Source organism: Orcinus orca, chromosome 15 (assembly GCF_937001465.1).
Source record: "Orcinus orca chromosome 15, mOrcOrc1.1, whole genome shotgun sequence".
Taxonomy (NCBI): Eukaryota; Metazoa; Chordata; class Mammalia; order Artiodactyla; family Delphinidae; genus Orcinus; species Orcinus orca.
The window spans coordinates 79,300,713-79,322,276 of NC_064573.1; the positions used below are offsets into that span (position 1 = coordinate 79,300,713).

At 47.4% G+C, this 21,564-nt stretch overlaps 1 protein-coding gene across 1 annotated transcript in view; it reads left to right on the top strand.

Annotated features, from left to right (window-relative positions):
- SRRM4 (serine/arginine repetitive matrix 4) overlaps positions 1-21,564 on the top strand; it is a 168,471-nt gene that overhangs the window by 116,608 nt on the left and 30,299 nt on the right. Inside the window, exons 3-8 of the mRNA XM_004276750.4 lie at positions 6,396-6,482; positions 9,173-9,244; positions 12,050-12,076; positions 13,845-13,895; positions 18,192-18,290; positions 21,124-21,280. Of these exons, the coding sequence (XP_004276798.1) occupies positions 6,396-6,482; positions 9,173-9,244; positions 12,050-12,076; positions 13,845-13,895; positions 18,192-18,290; positions 21,124-21,280 (493 nt within the window). The remainder of the gene's footprint in view (positions 1-6,395; positions 6,483-9,172; positions 9,245-12,049; positions 12,077-13,844; positions 13,896-18,191; positions 18,291-21,123; positions 21,281-21,564) is intronic.

Genomic DNA, 21,564 nt, shown 5'->3' on the forward strand with positions numbered 1-21,564 from the left:
TAAATACCAGATTCTTAGAATGTAATTAATCATGGCAGCATTTTATCATGTTTTGTAAAGAGTTGAGAAACTTCCGAAAGCTCAGCCACACAAACAAGTGTGAAAAGGCAGCTGGTTTTATGGGAAGGCTCTCAGGCTAGGAATCACACAGGCCTCGATTCAAGTTCCAGCTCGGATACTTCCTTACTGTGCAGCTGTGAGCAAGACAGTTCAACTCTCTTGAACCTGGTTTTCTTCGCCTGTAGAACGAGACAGTAAAAATCATAGCACCAAGATGGCGTGCCTGACGGAGACCCCAATCCGCACGAGCGTCCTTTCGGAAATAACAGCTAGCAGTCGCCACTATGTTAACAGGCTCTTTGACCCTGATCCCCAGAAAGTTCTACAAGGTGTCATCTGAGTACCCCTTTAGGATTTGTTAGAAAGGAGACCCGACTGCAGCTGCTGGATTGCTGCCGGGACGAGGGACGAGAACGAGACTGGCCAGCATTCAGCAGCAGACCCTCTCGAGACCGTCCGCTTGCCCGTGCTCCCGTTGGGTTACCACAGGTAGAAGCAGGACACAGGCTCAGCAGCAGCAGGCCATGACCCAGGAGGCGCAGTGAGGGACAGAGCTGCCACTGTGTGGCTGACAGGGTCTTGGTGCTCCGGCCAGGTGTCAGGCCTGTGCCTCTGAGGTGGGAGAGCTGAGTGCAGGACATTGGTCCACCAGAGACTCCCGGCTCCATGTAATATCAAATGATGAAAGCTCTCCCAGAGATCTCCATCTCAATGCTAAGACCCAGCTCCACTCAACAACCAGCAAACTACAGTGCTGGACACCCTATGCCAAACAACTAGCAAGACAGGAACACAACCCCACCCATTAGCAGAGAGGCTGCCTAAAATCATACTAAGGTCACAAACACCCCAAAACACACCACTGGATGCAGTCCTGCCCACCAGAAAGACAAGATCCAGCCTCATCCACCAGAGCACAGGCACCAGTCCCCTCCACCAGGAAGCCTACACAACCCACTGAACCAACCTTAGCCACTGGGGGCAGACACCAAAAACAACAGGAACTATGAACCTGCAGCCTGCAAAAAGGAGACCCCAAACACAGTAAGATAAGGAAAATGAGAAGACAGAAAAACACACAGCAGATGAAGGAGCAAGGTAAAAACCCACCAGACCTAACAAATGAAGAGGAAATAGGCAGTCTACCTGAAAAAGAATTCAGAATAATGATAGTAAAGATAATCCAAAATCTTGGAAATAGAATGGAGAAAATACAAGAAACATTTAACAAGGACCTAGAAGAACTAAAGAGCAAACGAACAATGATGAACAGCACAATAAATGAAATTAAAAATTCTCTAGAAGGAATCATTAGCAGAGTAACTGAGGGAGAAGAACAGAGAAGTGACCTGGAGATAAAATAGTGGAAATAACTACCACAGAGCAGAATAAAGAAAAAAGAATGAAAAGAATTGAGGACAGTCTTAGAGACCTCAGACAATATTAAACACACCAACATTCGAATTATAGTGGTGCCAGAAGAAGACAAGAGAAAGAAACAGACTGAGAAAATATTCGAAGAAATTATACTTGAAAACTTCCCCTAATATGGGAAAGGAAATAATCAAGTCCAGGAAGCACAGAGAGTCCCGTACAGGATAAATCCAAGGAGAAACACGCCAAGGCACATATTAATCAAACTATCAAAAATTAAATACAAAGAAAAAATATTAAAAGCAGCAAGGGAAAAGCAACAAATAGCACACAGGGGAATCCCCATAAGGTTAACAGCTGATCTTTCAACGGAAACTCTGCAAGCCAGAAGGGAGTGGCAAGACATATTTAAAGTGGTGAAGGGAAAAACCTACAACCAAGATTACTCTACCCAGCAAGGATCTCATTCAGATCTGACGGAGAAATTAAAACCTTTACAGACAAGCAAAAGCTAAGAATATTCAGCACCACCAAACCAGCTTTTCAACAAATGCTAAAGGAATTTCTCTAGGCAGGAAACACAAGAGAAGGAAAAGACCTTCAATAACAAACCCAAAACAGTTAAGAAAATGGTAATAGGAACATACATATCGATAATTACCTTAAATGTAAATGGATTAAATGCTCCCACCAAAAGACATAGACTGGCTGAATGGATACAATAACAAGACCCATATATATGCTGTCTACAAGAGACCCACTTCAGACCTAGGGACACATACAGACTGAAAGTGAGGGGATGGAAAAAGGTATTCCATGCAAATGGAAATCAGAAGAAAGCTGGAGTAGCAATCGCATATCAGACAAAATAGACTTTAAAATAAAGATTATTAAAAAAGACAAAGAAGGACACTACATGATGATCAAGGGATCGATCCAAGAAGAAGATATAACAGTTGTAAATATTTATTCACCCAACAGAGGAACACCTCAATACATAAGGCAAATGTTAACAGCCATAAAATGGGAAATTGACAGTAACACAATCATAGTAGGGGACTTTAACACTTTCACCAATGGACAGATCCAAAATGAAAATAAATAAGGAAACACAAGCTTTAAATGATACATTAAACAAGATGGACTTAATTGATATTTATAGGACATTCCATCCAAAAACAACAGAATACATTTTCTTCTCCAGTGCTCATGGAACATTCTCCAGGATAGATCATATCTTGGGTCACAAATCAAGCCTTGGTAAATTTAAGAAAATTGAAATCATATCAAGTATCTTTTCCTACCACAATGCTATGAGACTAGATATCAGTTACAGGAAAAAATCTGTAAAAAATACAACCACATGGAGGCTAAACAGTACACTACTTAATAACCAAGATATCACTGAAGAAATCAAAGAAGAAATGAAAAAATACCTAGAAACAAATGACAATGGAAACATGACAACCCAAAACCTATGGGATGCAGCAAAAGCAGTAATAAAAGGGAAGTTTATAGCAATACAGTCCTACCTCAAGAAACAAGAAACATCTCAAATAAACAACCTTACCTTACACCTAAAACAATTAGAGAAAGAAGAACAAAAAAGCCCCAACATTAGCAGAAGGAAAGAAATCATAAAGATCAGATCAGAAATAAATGAAAAAAAATTAAGGAAATGATAGCAAAGAGCAATAAAACTAAAAGCTGGTTCTTTGAGAAGATTAACAAAATTGATAAACCATTAGCCAGACTCATCAAGACAAAATTCAACACCCACTTATGATAAAACCCTCCAGAAAGTAGGCATAGAGGGAACTTACCTCAGTATAATAAAGGCCATATATGACAAACCCACAGCCAACATCATTCCCAGTGGTGAAAAACTGAAACCATTTGCTCTAAGGTCAGGAGAAAGACAAGGTTGTCCACTCTCACCACTATTATTCAACATAGTTTTGGAAGTTTTAGCCACAGCAATCAGAGTAGAAAAAGAAATAAAAGAAATCCAAATCAGAAAAGAAGAAGTAAAGCTGTCACTTTTTGCAGATGACATGATGCTATATGTAGAGAATCCTAAAGATGCCACCAGAAAACTGCTAGAGCTAATCAATGAATTTGGTAGAGTAACAGGATACAAAATTAATGCACAGAAATCTCTTGCATTCCTATACACTAATGATGGAAAATCTGAAAGAGAAATTAAGGAAACACTCCCATTTACCATTGCAACAAAAAGAGTAAAATACCTAGGAATAAACCTACCTGAGGAGACAAAAGACCTACCTGTATGCAGAAAACTATAAGACACTGATGAAAGAAATTAAAGATGATACAAACAGATGGAGAGCTATACCATGTTCTTGGATTGAAAGAATCAACATTGTGAAAATGACTCTACTACCCAAAGCAATCTACAGATTCAGTGCAATCCCTATCAAACTACCAATGGCATTTTTCACAGAACTAGAACAATTTGTATGGAAACACAAAAGACCATAAATAGCCAAAGCAATCTTGAGAAAGAAAAACAGAGCTGGAGGAATCAGGCTTCCGGACTTCAGACTATACTACAAAGCTACAGTCATCAAGACATTATGGTACTGGCACAAAAACAGAAATATAGATCAATGGAATAGGATAGAAAGCCCAGAGATAAACCCATGCACATATGGTCACCTTATTTTTGATAAAGGAGGCAAGAATATACAGTGGAGGAAAGACAGCCTCTTCACTAAGTGGTGCTGGGAAAACTGTACAGGTACATGTAAAAATATGAAATTAGAACACTCCCTAACACCATACACAAAAATAAACTCAAAATGGATTTGAGACCTAAATGTAAGACCGGACACTATAAAACTCTTAGAGGAAAACATAGGAAGAACACTCTGACATAAATCACAGCAAGATCTTTTTTGATCCACCTCCTAGAGTAATGGAAATAAAAACAAAAATAAACAAATGGGATCTAATGAATCTTTAAAGCTTTTGCACAGCAAAGGAAAATATAAACAAGATGAAAAGACAACTCTCAGAATGGGAGAAAATATTTGCAAACGACTCAACAGACAAAGGATTCATCTCCAAAATATATAAACAGCTCATGCAGCTCAATATTGATAAAACAAACAACCCAATCAAAAAATGGGCAGAAGACCTAAACAGACATTTCTCCAAAGAAGACATACAAATGGCCAAGAAGCACATGAAAAGCTGCTCAACATCACTAATCATTAGAGAAATGCAAATCAAAACTACAATGAGGTAACACCTCATACCGGTCAGAATGGGCATCATCAGAAAATCTACAAACAACAAATGCTGGAGAGGGTGTGGAGAAAAGGGAACCCTCTTGCACTGTTGGTGGGAATATAGATTGATACAGCCACTATGGGGAACAGTATAGAGGTTCCTTTAAAAACTAAAAATAGAACTACCGTATGACCCAGCAATCCCACTACTGGGCATATACCCTGAGAAAACCATAATTCAAAAAGAGTCATGTACCACAATGTTCATTGCAGCTCTATTTAAAATAGCCAGGACATGGAAGCAACCTAAGTGTCCATCGACAGATGAATGGATAAAGAAGATGTGGCACATATATACAATGGAATATTACTCAGCCATAAAAAGAAACGAAATTGAGTTATTTGTAGTGAGGTGGATGGACTTAGAGTCTGTCATACAGAGTGAAGTAAGTCAAAAAGAGAAAGACAAATACCGTATGCTAACACATATGTATAGAATCTAAAAAAAAAAAACATGGTTCTGAAGAACCTAGGGGCAGGACAGGACTAATGACGCAGATGTAGAGAATGGACTTGAGGACACGGGGAGGGGGAAGGGTGGGCTGGGACGAAGTGAGAGAGTGGCATGGACTTATATACACTACCAAATGTAAAATAGATAGCTGGTGGGAAGCAGCCGCATGGCACAGGGAGATCAGCTTGGTGCTTTGTGACCACCTAGAGGGGTGGGATAGGGAGGGTGGGAGGGAGACGCAAGAGGGCGGAGATATGGGGATATATGTATATGTATAGCTGATTCAGTTTGTTGTAGAGCAGAAACTAACACACCATTGTAAAACAATTATACTACAATAAAGATGTTAAAAAAAAATCATAACACCCTTAAAGTGCTTTTGTGAGCATCAAAGTATATAAAACATTTGGTGCATAATAAGTGAATAAACGGTAGCTGTGTTGTTACTAATAATGATAGTAACATTTTATTAATAATCTGTTTTCCCAAAGAGGTTCAGCTGGGTTGGCATGTTTCAATTCCCAAGCAGTTTTTCATCCAAAACCATATCTTTTTGCCATGGGATAGTGCTTTAAAAAAATCCCTGGAGCCTGCCCCAATTATAAAAGGAGATAACTTGACTTCATTTAACTGCAGCCTGAGCCTTTGAATTTAATTGAACAGCAAATAATTATTCCTGAAGAGTGGAGATTTTTGAGGTTCCGTGAAGCCATATAAGAAATGTATCTTCTTACATTAGACCTTGGCAAATACAGTTTTAATAATCAGCTGCTACTTAACCTACCTTCTGCCTCCTATTTAATTTCCAGCAGGAACTACAGACACGTTGTATTGTGGAGAGAGGGTGCTGAATTGCCGATTAATTATTTAAAAACTGATTTATTTACCAAGGTGAGCCATTTGCAAATTCAATAATAAATCTATTAAGGAGCAGTTAACCTCTGTAACTCTGATTTAACTAATCAATTGATGTTTGGGTAACGTACAGCATCTGTCTCATTAGGTCAGCATTAACTCCTTATTTGAGGCATTTAATCTGAAGTGTAACCAAATCAGCCATGAGATGGTAATTAAGTATTCACTATGGGTCCTTCACCCTCCAAGGAACTGGATCCTTTCCCAGCTGCAACAGCCCTGATTGGGGGTTTGGGGAGCCCTGTGTCCTCTAATACCCAGTTCTGTTTTCCCCTCAGTGCCTCCCAAGGCAAAGACTTGACGCCACCCACTTCCTCCAGGGGGAAGAAGAAAAAGAAGAAAGCTACCCGGAAGAAGAGAAGGAGGTGAGGGCCCCAAGGGATGTGGAACACTGAAGATGGGGGAATGGACAAAAGAGGGGTAATAAGGGCTTTGGAGTCAGACAGTGACTCCCCTGGGGTTCAGATCCCCTCTATGCCTCTTAACTAGCTGTGTGACCTTAGGCAGGTCACTTCACCTCTCTGAGCCTGTTTCCACTTCTATAAAATGGTAGAAATACCTGCCTCTTGGGGTTTTATGAGAATTAGGTGAGAAAATGGATGTGGAAGCAGCTGTCTCAGTGTCTGGCGCATAGTAAATGACTAGTCTGAAGCATAGTTATGACCATGAATATTTACTTATTTATTTATTTTTGGAGACCTCACGTATGTAAGCGGCTGTACCAAGCACTGTGATCTCCATGATCTCTTTTACGCTTGACCACGACCTAGCAGGCAGGCATTATCCCCATTTTATTTATTTATTTATTTATTTATTTATTCATTTTTTGCGCTACGCGGGCCTCTCACTGCTATGGCCTCTCCCATCGCGGAGCACAGGCTCTGGACGCGCAGGCTCAGCGGCCATGGCTCACGGGCCCAGCCGCTCCGCGGCATGTGGGATCTTCCCGGACCGGGGCACAAACCCGTGTCCCCTGCATCGGCAGGCGCACTCTGAACCACTGCGCCACCAGGGAAGCCCCCCATTTTATTTTTATTAAAAAAATTTTCCCAGTTTTATTGAGATATAATTGACCTATAACATTGTATTAGTCCAAGGTTACAGCATCATGATTTGACATATGTTTATATTGCTAAATGATTACCACAGTAACTGTGGTTAACCTATCCATCACCTCATATAGTTACAATGGTTTTTCTTGTGATGAGATCTTTTAAGATCTAGTCTCTTAGCAGTACAGTATTGTCAACTCTAGTCACCATGACTCATTTCTCTTATAGCTGTTATCTCCATTTTAGAGATGAGAAAATAAAGTCTCAGAGAGGAGGTGACAGAACCTACAGACACTTGATTCCAGGCTCCTCAGTTGCTTCCACCACACGCAAATGCCAAGGATAATGGACTTTATATTTTTGGCCAGCTATTGACTCTTTTGTACCCTGTGAGGTTTTTCTATGTACAGTACCTTTTAATTTTTTTTGTATTTAAAAATATTGTCAGAGTTTCTTCTAGGCTGTCAATCCCTAGACTAAAAGCAGGTTCAGTGTTCCACACCCCAAGGGGTGGTCAAAGAGATGTTCCTTAGAGGGGCGAGTTAAAAATCCCAGCAAACCTTGGAGGCAGTATTTGAGGAAGCCTGCAGGGGGCAGCAGAGAGCAGAGTCTGGATGACTCAGGCCCTAACTCGAGGTTTTCTGGGGCCCTATTCCCTCCACACCCCTTTCACCTAGTTCTAAGGGGCTAGGCCCAAAGAGGACCCAGAGCGGACTGTGAATGAAGACCCTGAGTTCCAGCCATTCTAGGGCGAGGGGTGGAATTGCGGTAAGTGGCCTGAGCTTCCTGATTTTAGGTATGGACAGGAGAACACGTCAAAGAAGGAAACCAGAGGGATCAGGCTCCCATCATTCATTCATTCATTCAGTCAGTATGTCCAGTGAGCACTCTTTGGGGACAAGTGCTATGATTCCCTAAGTCTGATTGTTTCTCAACCCTTCATAACCCCTGCAGACATGTTTTATTTGACCTGCAAAGTGTTTTTTGTCTTTTTAATTGGTGGCCATATTTTAAAGCCAGGAGATGTCATACGAAAATATGTTTTTCTGGCAACTTCTATTCAAAAGGCAGGAGCTCTAGAAGCCCAGGCCTGCATTCCTACCTTGGACCTTCAGCTGATCTGAGAAGCAGCCATACCCCTGGGTCAGGTGCTCTCTGGTTCACCACAGGCCTCACCACTCCCTACTGTCTCCCCTGCTCCCCCCCGCCCCCGCAACCTGCTGCATCCATTTAAGCTATCTGAGAGGCAGGTCTGTGTTGGCATTGAGTTTGCAGCTCCTGATACGCTTCAACCTTCGTATTTTATCAGTGGGAGAACAGGAGACTTGGAGTGAGCAGTGACATGCCTGAGGTGACTTATAAATTAATGGTAGAGTCAGAATTGGAACTCAGGTTACCCGAACATCAGCCTTGAGTCATAATCATGATCCTAGGGCGTCTCTGTTTCTTGGGTTACCCCTTCATGGCACCGCCGTGCTGAGTGCATCCTGGCAAGATCTCCTGCAGGGGTTTGGTCTTACCAGGGAGACACAGGGTGGAGCAGAGGAGAGACCTTTACAGTATGTGCAGTTTTGGAAGAGGGCAGCAGACAAAAATAAATACTTATGGCCTGACCAGGAGGTCAGCTATGGGTGCTATAGTGATTGAGAGCAAAGCCCCTGGGATCAGTGAGTCTTCAATTTGAATCTCAGCTCACCCACCTTCTTAGCTGTGTGTCTTTGGGCAAGTCACTTTACCTCTCTGAACCCCGCTTTCTTTGTCTGAAAAGGGAGGGTAGCAATTGTACCTACCTAAGAAGTGTGTGGAAGGATTAAATGAGATAATACCTGTAGTAAAACACATGGTAACATTTGAAACAAATGCAAACTAACTCTACAAATTATCATCCTTGATGTGTGGTACTGAAAGACCTGAGGCATGTCTGGGGGCTGGAGAAGGGTCTCTATGAAACCAACTCTGGCCCTCAAAGCCTCCCTCTGAAGTGTGTCTCCCCTCCCCGGCAGGTCCCCATCATATAGCCCATCGCCTGTCAAGAAAAAGAAGAAGAAAAGTTCCAAGAAACATAAGAGACACAGGTACTGTCCTTCCTCCTCTGCAAATAAGCAGGGATGTTCCCGCTGGGGTGAGGGTGGAGGTGACAGTGGATGGCACTGAAAGGTCATCTGGAAGCCTATCATTTCATTTATAAAAAATACTCATCTATGTGCTGTCGTGTATTTGTATCTCGTCTAACTTGGGACTCTGGTTGCAAAGACCAGAGGCCCACTAATGCTAACTCAGGCCAGAGGGGGATTTGTTCTAAGGAGACAGGAATGTCTCAGGGACCAGCCAGGCCTCAGTGAGGGGCTAGAACCGATGAATGGAAAGCTGACACAACCCAAGCCGAACCCCCTAGTGCACACAGGGGGACGTGGACCCTGCACCCTGTTCCTGTCTCTTCATGTTGCCGACCCAGCCACAGGAAGATCCTGTATCTCTCGGTCTTGTTCCTTATTCCAAATTCCCAAGGAGAGACCTTTCTGGTTGGTCCAACTATGTCCTAGAGAATGGGATCCTGTGAAACATGGCTTCTGGATCATACACCCCTGTGGACAGTGGTTAAGGGGCATTAGGAACTGGACACACAGTCCCAAAGGAGCTCACTGTACACATGTGCATGTACACACACACACACACACACACACACACACACACACACACACGTATGCTTATGGGGAAAAATAAAAGACAGGAAGGCTATATGCCAGAGGTCTCAAATCTGTGATTAATGGGCCGAGCCAACATTTTATAATTGAAAGATTTCACAATACAAAAATCAAAGCTTTCCTGCTCCTCTGTAAAATCAGAAGCTCTCTCTTCATTGGACCAGTTTTCCCACAGGCAGCCATCAGCTGGATCTGATGAGTTGCTGGGCGTTTAGACAGAGCGGAGGTGCCGCACTGTCCCCACCTAACCTGCTCCCCTCCATCTACACACATTTAAAAGAGCTTGTGTGGCCCCCTGGGCTCAGAGAGTTTGAAGCTATCTTGGTAAGTTCAGGTGTTTGCTGTGGTTGGCTGTGGATGACAGGGAAAGAGTGGTTTATATTTTATTTTTGCTTATCTGTATCTTCCAATTTTCCTACACGGGTGGTGGATTATTTGTGCAATTAAACCATCACAGCAGAACAAAAGGTAAGAGGCCATTTGGGTTCCCCTCCCCGCCGCATCTCACCCTCTCGTTCAAAGTAGCCCCCACGTGGCTTTTCCCAACCCAGGGGTGTGGTTGCCTTTCAGCCCTTGTTGCCAGAAAGGTCTCAACTCAGTTTCGTCTCACCGATTATGTCCACCACCTGCCCAAACACGCCAACTGATGCTCTCTGAGTTTGTGCTCAAGACAAGGTGTGGGCGCAAACCAGTTGTAAAATGTTGCTAATTTGGTGTTCGAAGCTTCCCCAACACAGAGTCCTGGGTCGAGGCAGGGCCTGCCTGTGACCGCAGACTGCCGTGTCGTCACCTTCCTATGCTGAGCAGTTTGTCCCAGTTTAGGGGTTGGATGCGAAGCACAAGCATTTTTCTATAAGGATCTTGGGAGCCAGGTGGCTTCTTACTCAAGGGCTTCTTCTCACGGGAAAGAGACTAGGCCAGAGGGTTAGAAACAGGCTTTCTCTCTGGGGGCTACAGTTGGCCCAGGGGTTGTTGGAGGTTTAGAGCGAAGAAGGACCATAACATGGGGAATTAGGAGGGGGAAATACAGACGCCAGTTCTTCCCAAACCCTCATCTACTGAGCATCACTCTAATTCTAGTCCATTTTCTCCAAGTTCTTGAAATGTTTGCTTAGTGATGGTTGACTTTTTGGAGCTGGGATGTAGGGGTAGAGGATGCATTGAGCGTTTTTTTCTCCCTTTCAATTAACTAAGGCTTCAGGGTTAAAAAAATATATATATATATCCCATTTTTCACATCTATTTATTGAATACCTATTATGTGTCACGAATTAGGATTCAGGGCCCTGAGAACAGAACAGTGACCAGAACCCAGTCCCTGCCCTCAAGTTGCTCACGTTCTAGTGGGGAAAGTGGTAGTCATATTACGCAGAAGTCTGTACCGTAGTGAGGCTAAGCTCAGAAGCTCACCCGGGGTTTGTGGGAACAGAGAGGAGGCACCAAACCAGCCTGAGTGGATTGGGAAACGCTACAAGGAGAAGATGACATCTGTGTGGGGCTCTGAAGAATGAATCGGGGTTACATGGGTGAAGCTGTGTGGCCCTTGGCAACTTAACTAACGTCTCTGAGCTTCAGTGTCTTTGTTAAATGGTTGTTAATAGTACTTCACAGGTTTGGGGAAGAGATTGAATGAGATTGTATGTGAGACATGCTTAGCACGGAGCCTGGCCACCAGTAAAGAGTTCCACATGTGGAAGTCGGTTGTCCCATGAAGATGAAAATGATGATGATGATGATGATGAAGAATCCATAACTAGGGAGAGAAAAGACCAAAGTGAGACTTGGGGAAAGGGAAGAGGCAGAGGGACTCTCTTCTGGCCCCCCTCATGCAACCTTTTCCAGGACAGGCTTACTGACAAATTTGGGTGAGCATTGAAACACTGGTAGGTTTTGACCTGGAAATTCAAAATGCAAACCAATGTTTCCCATATGATCTTCAAATCTAAAAGAGGAGGAGGATTTGCCAGGTGTCCCGGTCCCCTTGTAGCCTGATCACAAATGCACCGATACATCCATCCCGGGAAAAGAAACTTCAGACTCACATTTATTTTCTTCCCTCCCTCCCTCCGTTCCTTTCTTCCCTCTTCCTTCCTCTCTTTCACTCCCTCCCCGTCTCTCTCCTTTCCTCCCTCCCTCTCTCTCTTCCTTTTTTTTTTTTTTTTTGCCCTCAATCAGGTCATTCTCCAAGAAGAGAAGGCACAGGTAAGCATCTTGTTGCCTCTCGCTACCTGCTTAGCTTTCTGCTTTCCTAACCAGGTTTAGGCAGCATCTAGGGTCAAGCTCTCTGCCTCTACCTCTGCGTTCATGCCCCCTTCATCTTCCTGGGCCTCAGTTTCCTCTGAAATGAAGGCCATGATCTGGTTTCCCCGAAAGTTCCAAGCCAGACTTTCGGTTTCCCCGGCTAGGTGGCTGCTGCCGGACCAGCTCCTACCGATTGCTCTCCCTGGCAGGTCTCGCCACCCTTGCCAGCGTCTGTTGGTTTGATCGTTGGTTGAAATCTTGGGTTGGGGCGTGTAGAGAAGCATCAGCCCCAGACACGCCACCAAAGCCTTCCCAGGTCCTAGCCAAGGGACAGAGGCTGAGTGCTAGAAGCACAGGGTGAGCACACGTAACGCTGCCACCTGCGGGGTACTCGCTATAAACCAGATCCTGTGCTAAGCCTTTTCCATGCGTGTGTGTATTTAATCTCCATTAATCCCCATCACAACACTGTGCGGTGAATATCCTTATTATTTCCATTTTACAGATGAAGAAACTAAGACTCAGGAGGTGTGGCAGGCATGTCCACAGACACACGGTCAGAAGGTGGCAGGGCCAAAACTCAAACCCAAATCTGCCAGATAGAGGGTCAGGACACCCTTCCGTGGCTTCCAAAATAACAATAGCACAGTTCCAGCAGCTGGCAGAGTGCAAAGGCCTTTCATCCATTCGGTGAACAAGTAGACACTGATAACCAATGTCATCCATCCGCTCAGCCCAACAGCTTGAGCAATGGCCCCATTTTAAGGGCAAGGAAACTGGGTCTTCAAGAGGACAGGTAACCTGCCTGATGTCACACAGCGACTCAGCAGCAGAGCCAGGATGTGAATTTGGATCGTTCAGTGAGGTCCTGGGCTCTCCACCTCCCAGGCTGAGTCCCAGACACATGTCAAGGTGCGATTTCAGTTGGGTGAAATCAAATTTTCTCGTTCTCAGGACTTAGGTCAGTGATACGTTCCTGGTGCCCCTCTGACGCCGGTCTGGCTTGAACTACCAAATAGTGTTCGCCGTCTGGGGCCTCTGTTTGATGATGCTGGGACCCTGAGTCGTAATTGTCCACTCTGCCCACACCCCAGTACTGTGACTTTAAAAGAAAACAGATACTTGAATATTCACGAGCGGAACGTTTCAGAATGTGCCAACTTCATGAGGCTTTAGAGCAGCTCCCTGGATATTCCATTCTTTTTTCTTAGAAATTGATGGGACAGCAGTCAGGAGGACGGGCCCTGGGGACCCATGGTCTCGGGCCACTTTCCACTCACCTGTGTGATCCTGGTCAAGTTCCTTAGCCCGTCTAAGGCTCAGTTTCTATTTCTGGAAAATGAGTGCTTATTAAATGTGCCGCTGCCCATAGGTTGTACGGAGAATGAAATGAGATTATTGCCAAGAGGTATTAGCACAGCGCTTGCCTGATAAGAAAGCCTCAAAGCATGGCAGATATGATGACCTTTGCTACTGCTGTTATTGTGAAGCTACCAGAGCTGATCTTAGCATCCTCCGTCCCCCATCCCCAGTCTGTGCGTGTGGGCTGGTGTGTCTAGCTGAACCCACTGGGTGAAAACGTTGGCAGGAACTGCTCTCATCTTAGAAACGATCGGCGTCCATTCCCAAACTGCCTGAATCTAGTGACCACCGTGTGTTAAGCATCTTGACTACTTTATCTTTCGCTAGAATTTTGCATCTTTCGGTTAACTGGCCATTTCCCATTCAGCTCCTCCAGCCCAAAAAACAAAAGAAGGGAAGAGAAGAGGCACAAAAAACAGTAAGTAGATTCCACCTGCAACATACTGTCCAGCTTGGGGAGGTGGGGGACTGACCTGTGAACAGCCAGAGGGTTAGAATTGCCAAAGAAGTGGGGACCAGGAGGGGAGGGTGGGCGAACAAGAGGGGAGAAGGAAGGGGAAGCAGAACTGTGTGTAGACCTGCAGTTGTGGGTTTGTCATGCATGGGTGCATAAGGTTGTGTATGTGATGTGTGTATGCATGCGTGTCTGTGTCTGCATGAAAGTGAACGGTGTGCATGTGTGTGAATTCTGTGTGCCTGTGGGCGGTGTGTAACGTTTGTACGTGTGCGTATATGTGTAGCGTGCACTGTGTAAATGCTACCTGTGCATTCTTCCATCGTGCGAACATTTGTGTGCAATGCAGGTGCATAGTGTGTGTGTGGGGGGGGTATATATCTGTGTTCACACGAATGCGTATGTGTGCCCATGCTTATGTGAGCATGAATAGCATGCATGTAGGTGCCCTGTCTGCTACTGTGTGCTAGTTCAGTGCCCTCGGCGTGTGCACCGCTTAATCTGCGTGCATTACTCATAGGGAGGGTGCAGGATGGGGTTTACCTGTGCGCTGTGTGTGTACAGGTGGGTAAGGGGACATGATCTCATGCGTGCACACACGTGTGTGTGCATGTGAGTCCCAGCCCCAGCCTCTGGGGTTAGAGCATGGAGATATCAGGGGAGCTCCTACCCCCGGCCTCGGGTCCTAGCTGGTTCACGGTTTATAGCTGGTAGTAGAAATTCACATCAGCCAGCGCTGCCTGAAGAGTTCAGTTCCCAGCCAAATTAAAAGTAAATTTGGTTACAACCCATCTACTTTATACCCTTGCAGATGTTAGTGAGTGTGTTTTCCAATCAACTAACATTTTATCTCCCACCAAGAAGCTTCTAAAGCGAGAATCAAAGGCAATGGGATGAAAGTCAGTGGGCTGCTGGGGAGGGAAAAGAGGAAGCAGGGCGTGGCGCTCAGCTTTGCCGGCCTGAAGCGCCTCACCCAAGGTCAGTGCGAAAGAGGACGTTTCAGGCACCACCACGGGGGCCTGGGGAACGCTCCAGAAGGAAGCAGTAGAGCTGTGAGTTAGCTCAGGGAAGAACTTCCCGATCATCAAGCTTGCTCAGTTCACGTCAAGAGGCAATCATTGGTCATCTGTATAGAGTACACGCTCACGCTAAGCACGGACAGAGCCTGTTCTCAGAGGCTTCAGCATGGCTTGTCCGTGGAGCTGTGGTCTAGACAGTCACTGAGCTGGGGGCTGCGCCCAGACCCCAAGAGTTCTGGGAAGATCATGACAGAGGCACGGACTGCCTGCCTGAGGGCAGCAAGGTGGCCACCCTGCCCAGTGCCAAGAGTTGGACGAGTCTCAGAAATCACTAGCGGGACATAAAAGAAGGTTGTGAAAGCCAAAACACGAGAGTCAGGAGAAGGAGAAGCAAGAAACGCAAGGCGCCCCTGAGATCAGGTGGTTGTTCTTGCCAAGATCCATGGTTAGTTAAGGCGGCTTGTAAACAGGGGACCGCTGGCGTAACTTACTTCCTCTTATTCAGCATCCCTTAGAGAGGCCCTAACAGGTGTCAGGCCCTGTGCGGGGCCCGAGGACAGAGATTAGACAGATGTGCCTCCCGGCCTCGAGGAGCTCGCAGCAGGACACCGGGGACAGATGTGGGACAGGTCACAGCACAGCAGTGGCAGATGGAAGCGCTGGGTGAGGTGGAGCCCGGGTGCAGGAAAGAGGGCGTGGTGGTGAGGGGAGGCTTCCTGAGGGAGGGGCGGCTTAGGCTGGGGCAAAGGATGGAGGTAACCATTCTAGGCTGCAGGTTAGGCAAGTGGTTTAATCTCTCTGTGCCTTGGTTTCTGCATCTGTAAAATAGGAGTAATAAGAGAATCCACTTTGTAGGTTGTTTTGAGGAGTAGATGAGTCCATTTAAGGAAAATGATTAGAACCCAGTGCCTGGCAGGCAGTATGTGTTAGAGACGGGTTACCTACCATCACCGTCACCATCACCACCATCCCCATCACCATCATCCCCATCACCACCATCCCCATCACCACAATCCCCATCACCATCATCCCCATCACCATCATCCCCATCACCACCATCCCCATCACCACCATCCCCATCACCACAATCCCCATCACCATCATCCCCATCACCACCATCCCCATCACCACCATCCCCATCCCCATCATCACCATCATCACCACCATCCCCATCACCATCATCACCACCATCACCATCCCCATCATCACCATCCCCATCATCACCATCCCCATCATCACCATCACCATCATCACCATCACCATCACCATCACCATCACCATCATCCCCATCCCCATCACCACCATCCCCATCCCCATTATCACCACCATCCCCATCATCACCACCATCACCATCACCATCATCACCATCACCACCATCACCATCATCACCATCACCACCATCACCATCCCCATCATCCCCATCATCACCATCACCATCATCCCCATCACCATCCCCATCATCCCCATCATCCCCATCATCCCCATCATCCCCATCACCATCACCACCATCACCACCATCACCACCATCCCCATCCCCATCATCACCATCATCACCACCATCACCACCATCCCCATCACCCCCATCACCATCATCACCACCATCACCATCCCCATCATCACCATCACCATCATCACCATCACCACCATCCCCATCATCACCATCACCACCATCATCACCATCACCACAATCCCCATCACCACCATCCCCATCACCACCATCCCCATCACCGTCATCACCACCATCACCATCATCCCCATCACCATCATCCCCATCACCATCATCCCCATCACCATCCCCATCACCATCCCCATCATCCCCATCATCACCATCACCACCATCACCACCATCACCATCACCATCACCACCATCACCATCACCACCATCACCATCATCACCATCATCATCACCACCATCACCATCATCACCATCACCATCATCACCATCACCATCACCACCATCCCCATCACCATCATCCCCATCACCATCATCCCCATCACCATCATCCCCATCATCCCCATCACCATCATCCCCATCATCCCCATCACCATCATCACAATCATCCCCATCACCATCACCATCATCCCCATCACCATCATCACCATCACCACCATCAGGGCATCGTAAAATGTGGGAAATGTGTGAGCCAGAATACAAGCACCTCGGGGTTGCTTGAGCCTTTCAAACCAGGGCTCTGGATGCCAGGCAAGGAGGCTGGAGAGCTAGGCAGAGGCTGGCTCCTGAAGGTGCTTGGGGTTCAAGGTCAGAGCTTGGACTTGACATAAGGACAATGGGAGGGCTTTAAACAGGGAAGGGATATGGTCTGATGATCACATTCAGAATCCCTGAGTCTTTTGTTGGGATAACCAAGGTACCTCACAATAGAATCATCTCTAACTCCCACTGGCTTCCTGACTTGGCCCAAACTATTGACATTCCTTGTACATCCTCAGTGACCACTGCCACTGCTACTGCTACTTCTGAGTCATCATTATTATTGAGAGAAAGCTGAAGTAACCTGTTATAGCACCAGTTTTAGTGGCAGCGGTAACAGTTATTGGTAGTGTAATTTTTGTTGTCGACGTTTGTAACTCCCTCTGAGAGTGGGCGTTTGACTCCATGCTAAGAATCCAGACTTACCTTTCCAGGGCTGAGGTTACAGATTGGCAGCCCAAAGGCCTAATGGATTCTGCAAATGTGCTTTGTTAGCCCCAAACTCTGTCTTTTTTTAAAAAAAATGAGCTTCCATTTAAAATAGGAATAATTTACATAAAACTCTCAACTTCTATATTCACTTGAAAAATTAGAAGATACAGCACCATGGCACTATTCTGGAGACAAAACACTTGCTTTAGCCCATGCCCTTCAGTTGGTTGGTATTTTCTGAGTGCCTGACTGATACACACATTACGGTATCTGACTGGTTCGTGAAACCGTGTGAAATCGAGACTCCTGCTTCAGGCGAGGGAGAGGTGATGTGTGCAGGTGACGATTCTGCTCCCAGCAGAGCCCTGGGGGGCAGGCCGTCTCCCTCAGGCGACCCCGTTCTGCTCTCTTGTGTTAGGGATGGCTGGTTACACAGGCGGGGTGGGGGGGGGGTGATGCAAGGGGCCGGTCGGGGGAGATGCATGACCTTGGGAGGGACAGTGACTTGGGCGCAAGAGAAAGATGTGTGTCACAAGGTCAAAAACTCTGTCTCTCTCTCCTCTGATTTGTTCCTTCTCACCCTCCACCCGCCCCAAGATCGCGAAGCCGGCCCCGAAAGTCTCACCGCCACCGTCATCACCACTGCGCCTCGCGGTCTCAGAGTTCGGAGTCCCGCTCCTCAAGCTGTGACAGCAGGTAACCCCCTCCCTGAGGCACCTCCTCACCCCGGCATCTGCCCAGAGTCCGTCTGAGACGCGGTCACCGTCAGCTCTGCCTCCCACTGTCACTGTTGGGGAGGCCGCTTTCCCAGCAGAGGGGCGCCCCAGCCTCGCCCTCAGGCTGTCTGCACTTCCCGGTAGAGAAGGGGCTGCAGACAGACGGACCCACTGCCCCGCCTACAGGACTTGCTAACACCGTGCTTCCGTGTCCAGGTGCTGAGCACTCTTCCTAATCCCCTGTGTGATCCCCTCTCCAGCCCTACGAAGGAGGCACTATTGTCATCCCCATTTTAGAGATGAGGAAACTGAGGCACAGAGAGGTTAAGGAACTTGCCAGGCACTTAGCTACTACGTGACAGAGCTTAGGACTGAACTGGGGCATCTGGCTCTGCACTTGACTGTCTCTCACCAAGGGTTGTTCTAAGCACAGAGAAGCTAAGTGACCTATGAAAGGCCACACAGCACAAGGTACCTAGCTCTGAGGCCCTTCCGAGTCTGGTTTCTCCTAACCTGGAACCTCTTTTTGCTGACACATTGGCTGCCCCGGCCTGAGAAGAGGAAGAGGTTCTTGTGGGTGAGGGGAGGGAGTGGGGCTTCGCTGATGCTGGCGTTTGACATTGTTGAGACCAGTGGGAACATCAAGGGCCCCCTGATGGTACCAGGCCAGCTTCCAGATGTCAGAGGCTCCTTTATTCTTTCTTAAGTGCTTCTCACACTTAGCTACGTGGTCATGTCACTTGGGAAGGTTTAAAAATCTCACTGTCCCGGTCCCACCACATCCCAGTGAAGTCAGAACGTCTAGAGGAAAGAGGAGGAGAAATATGTCCCTAAATTCTACTCCGAGCCAGGCGCTGTGCTGCAGCTGCAAATACGTTCTCTCTCTTAATCACCCCAGTCACACCATGAGCTAGACCAGAGCTTCTCCACTTTGGCTGCACTGTGGTCGCTTTGGAAGTTTTTAAAAATACCAGTGCCTGGATCCCAGCTCCACACATTCTGATCTAATCCAGATGAGGTAGGGCCAGGGCAGCGAGATTTTTACATCTCCCAGGTGATGTGAATGTGGAGCCAGGTGTAAGAGCGTTTGAAAGGAGAAAGCAGCCCCTGGCGTCGAGTCCTGGAGCCTTGGTGTCCCCACTGGACAGCAGCAGCTTCAAGGGGCATCACCATCGCACAAGGCTGCTCTGTGAGCCTGAGTCCAGACAACAACAAGACCCTTCTGTAATCAGGTCCGAGCCCAGACAAAACAGGAACTTTGTCCAGAACCCAAAAGTAACCCAGCATCTCTCCATCCTGGCAAACGTGAGTGACTGCTGCTCCTTTACCAGTTATAGCCTTGACCTCAGACGCCCAATCAGAGAGTTACCTCTGCTTTCTGACAGCACCCAGTCCAGGCCGAAGCCAGCTCTCTGCGTGCTCCCAGAGTCCCCGACCATGTGCTCATAATAGGTTCTCTCTCTAACACCCTCGGACAGAGACGTCCTCCACTCCCCCGTGACGCGCATTCCCTGCCACTGCAGGGAGCAGTAACGATGCTTGTTCAAGTACAGGGCGCCCCCAGTGGGCTTTATCTGGAGGGTGTTGATGCACTGAGCTCAACTGCATTACAGACATTTACAGCCGAGAAACCTGCGTGTTGGTGGGCAAAGGGGTCCGAGCAAGGTCACGGTGACTGGCAGAGCTGACACCAGGACCCAGGTCTGTGTGACTCAGCCTGAGGCCTGGGCTGGAGGGCGGTGCAGGGCCTGCTTGTTGACTCTCGGCGCGCCCCACTCTACCTTCTCCGAAGCTTACCTCTTCGGGAGAGGGCTCACATCGCAGCCCTGGCCCCAGCCCTCCTGCTGCTGTCACATCTCCCGCTGCTGTTGCCGCCCGAGCTCCCCAGTGCCTGTTGGGCTGAGAGGCACTACAGCACGGGTGGGAGCAACCTGAGAGCTGGCCCTCGGGCCACACACTCAGTAGAAAAGTGACCTGGAGGCCCCAGAGCAGAGAGGGACACTCCAGCGCAAGAACCAGAGGCACTGGTTCCCACGGGGACCCTCGTTCCACCACTTACAAGCTGTGTGACCTCAGGCAGGTCCCTAAACATCTCTGAGCCTCAGCTCTCTCATCTGAAAATAAGAAAGTAATATCTGCCCCGTGTATGTCTTCAAGTTGTAGAGGGGACTGTGAAAGCACCTGAAGAGGGGCTTACAGGTGCCGTGCAAATCCACAAGGTGTTATTTTCATCACTGCTGTGACTCAGAGCTCACAGGTAATGCAGAGTCCAAACACACCCTCTCTCAGGAGTCAGATTCCTTTGGTTTCCACTGCAGACAGCCTTGCAGAGGCATCTTTGTCGTTGTTGTCAGATATTTTCTTTTTAAGTTTTGGGTGACAGTCAATAAGTTGCCTCTGTTTCACAGATGGTAAAGTCACATACACAAAGACACACAAACATAAGCAGCTACGTTTATAGACAAACACATGAAAACACAGATGGACACACCCAGACATACACACAGTCACAGACACAGGCAAGCAGATAGACAATCACACAGGCACACAACGACATCAAGATAGGGACCCTTCCTGCCTTCACAGCTGCATCCCCGGCCCCCACAGCACTGCCAGGTACACGAATAAACATTTGTCAAATGAACAAATGAGAGAATCAATGAATGGATGGGTGGGTGGGTGGGTGGATGCACACGTAATTCATAGACACACCCAAACACGCTCTGTTGCCCTCAGATCCTATTGGTCCTTCAGTCACCTCTCTGCCATGCTCTCCATCAAAAGACCCGCAGCTTTCTCTCTCCTGCACCCAGGCACCGTGGCCAGTCCCCCGAGGAAGGGCGGAAGTCCCGCCGAAGGCACTCTCGCCGCTGCTCCAAGAGCTTCTGCAAGGCCAGCCCTGAGGCCCGGTCCAGCCCCGCGCCCAGCCAGCCCCTGCAGATGCTCAGCTTCCTGTCGGCCAGGGGTGTAGTAAGTATTCCGCACAGCCTCCTCTGCCGGTCTCGGCCGTGACACTTGGAGGGGGTGGAGGCACAAGTTCAGGGCAGTGTATGACACATTTTAATTCAGTTTCGGGCAAATATCCGACTGGTTTCAGACCTCCTTATTGATTAACCAGATGGTCATTCACCAGCCTTTGGCAGCACTCGGCTTGGCGGCTTGGGAAGTGGGAGCTTGGGGGGACGGGAAAAACCCGAAGCCCCCGGCTCTGTCAGGGGAACTTCGAAAGTACATATTGGCCTCCAGAGTGACAT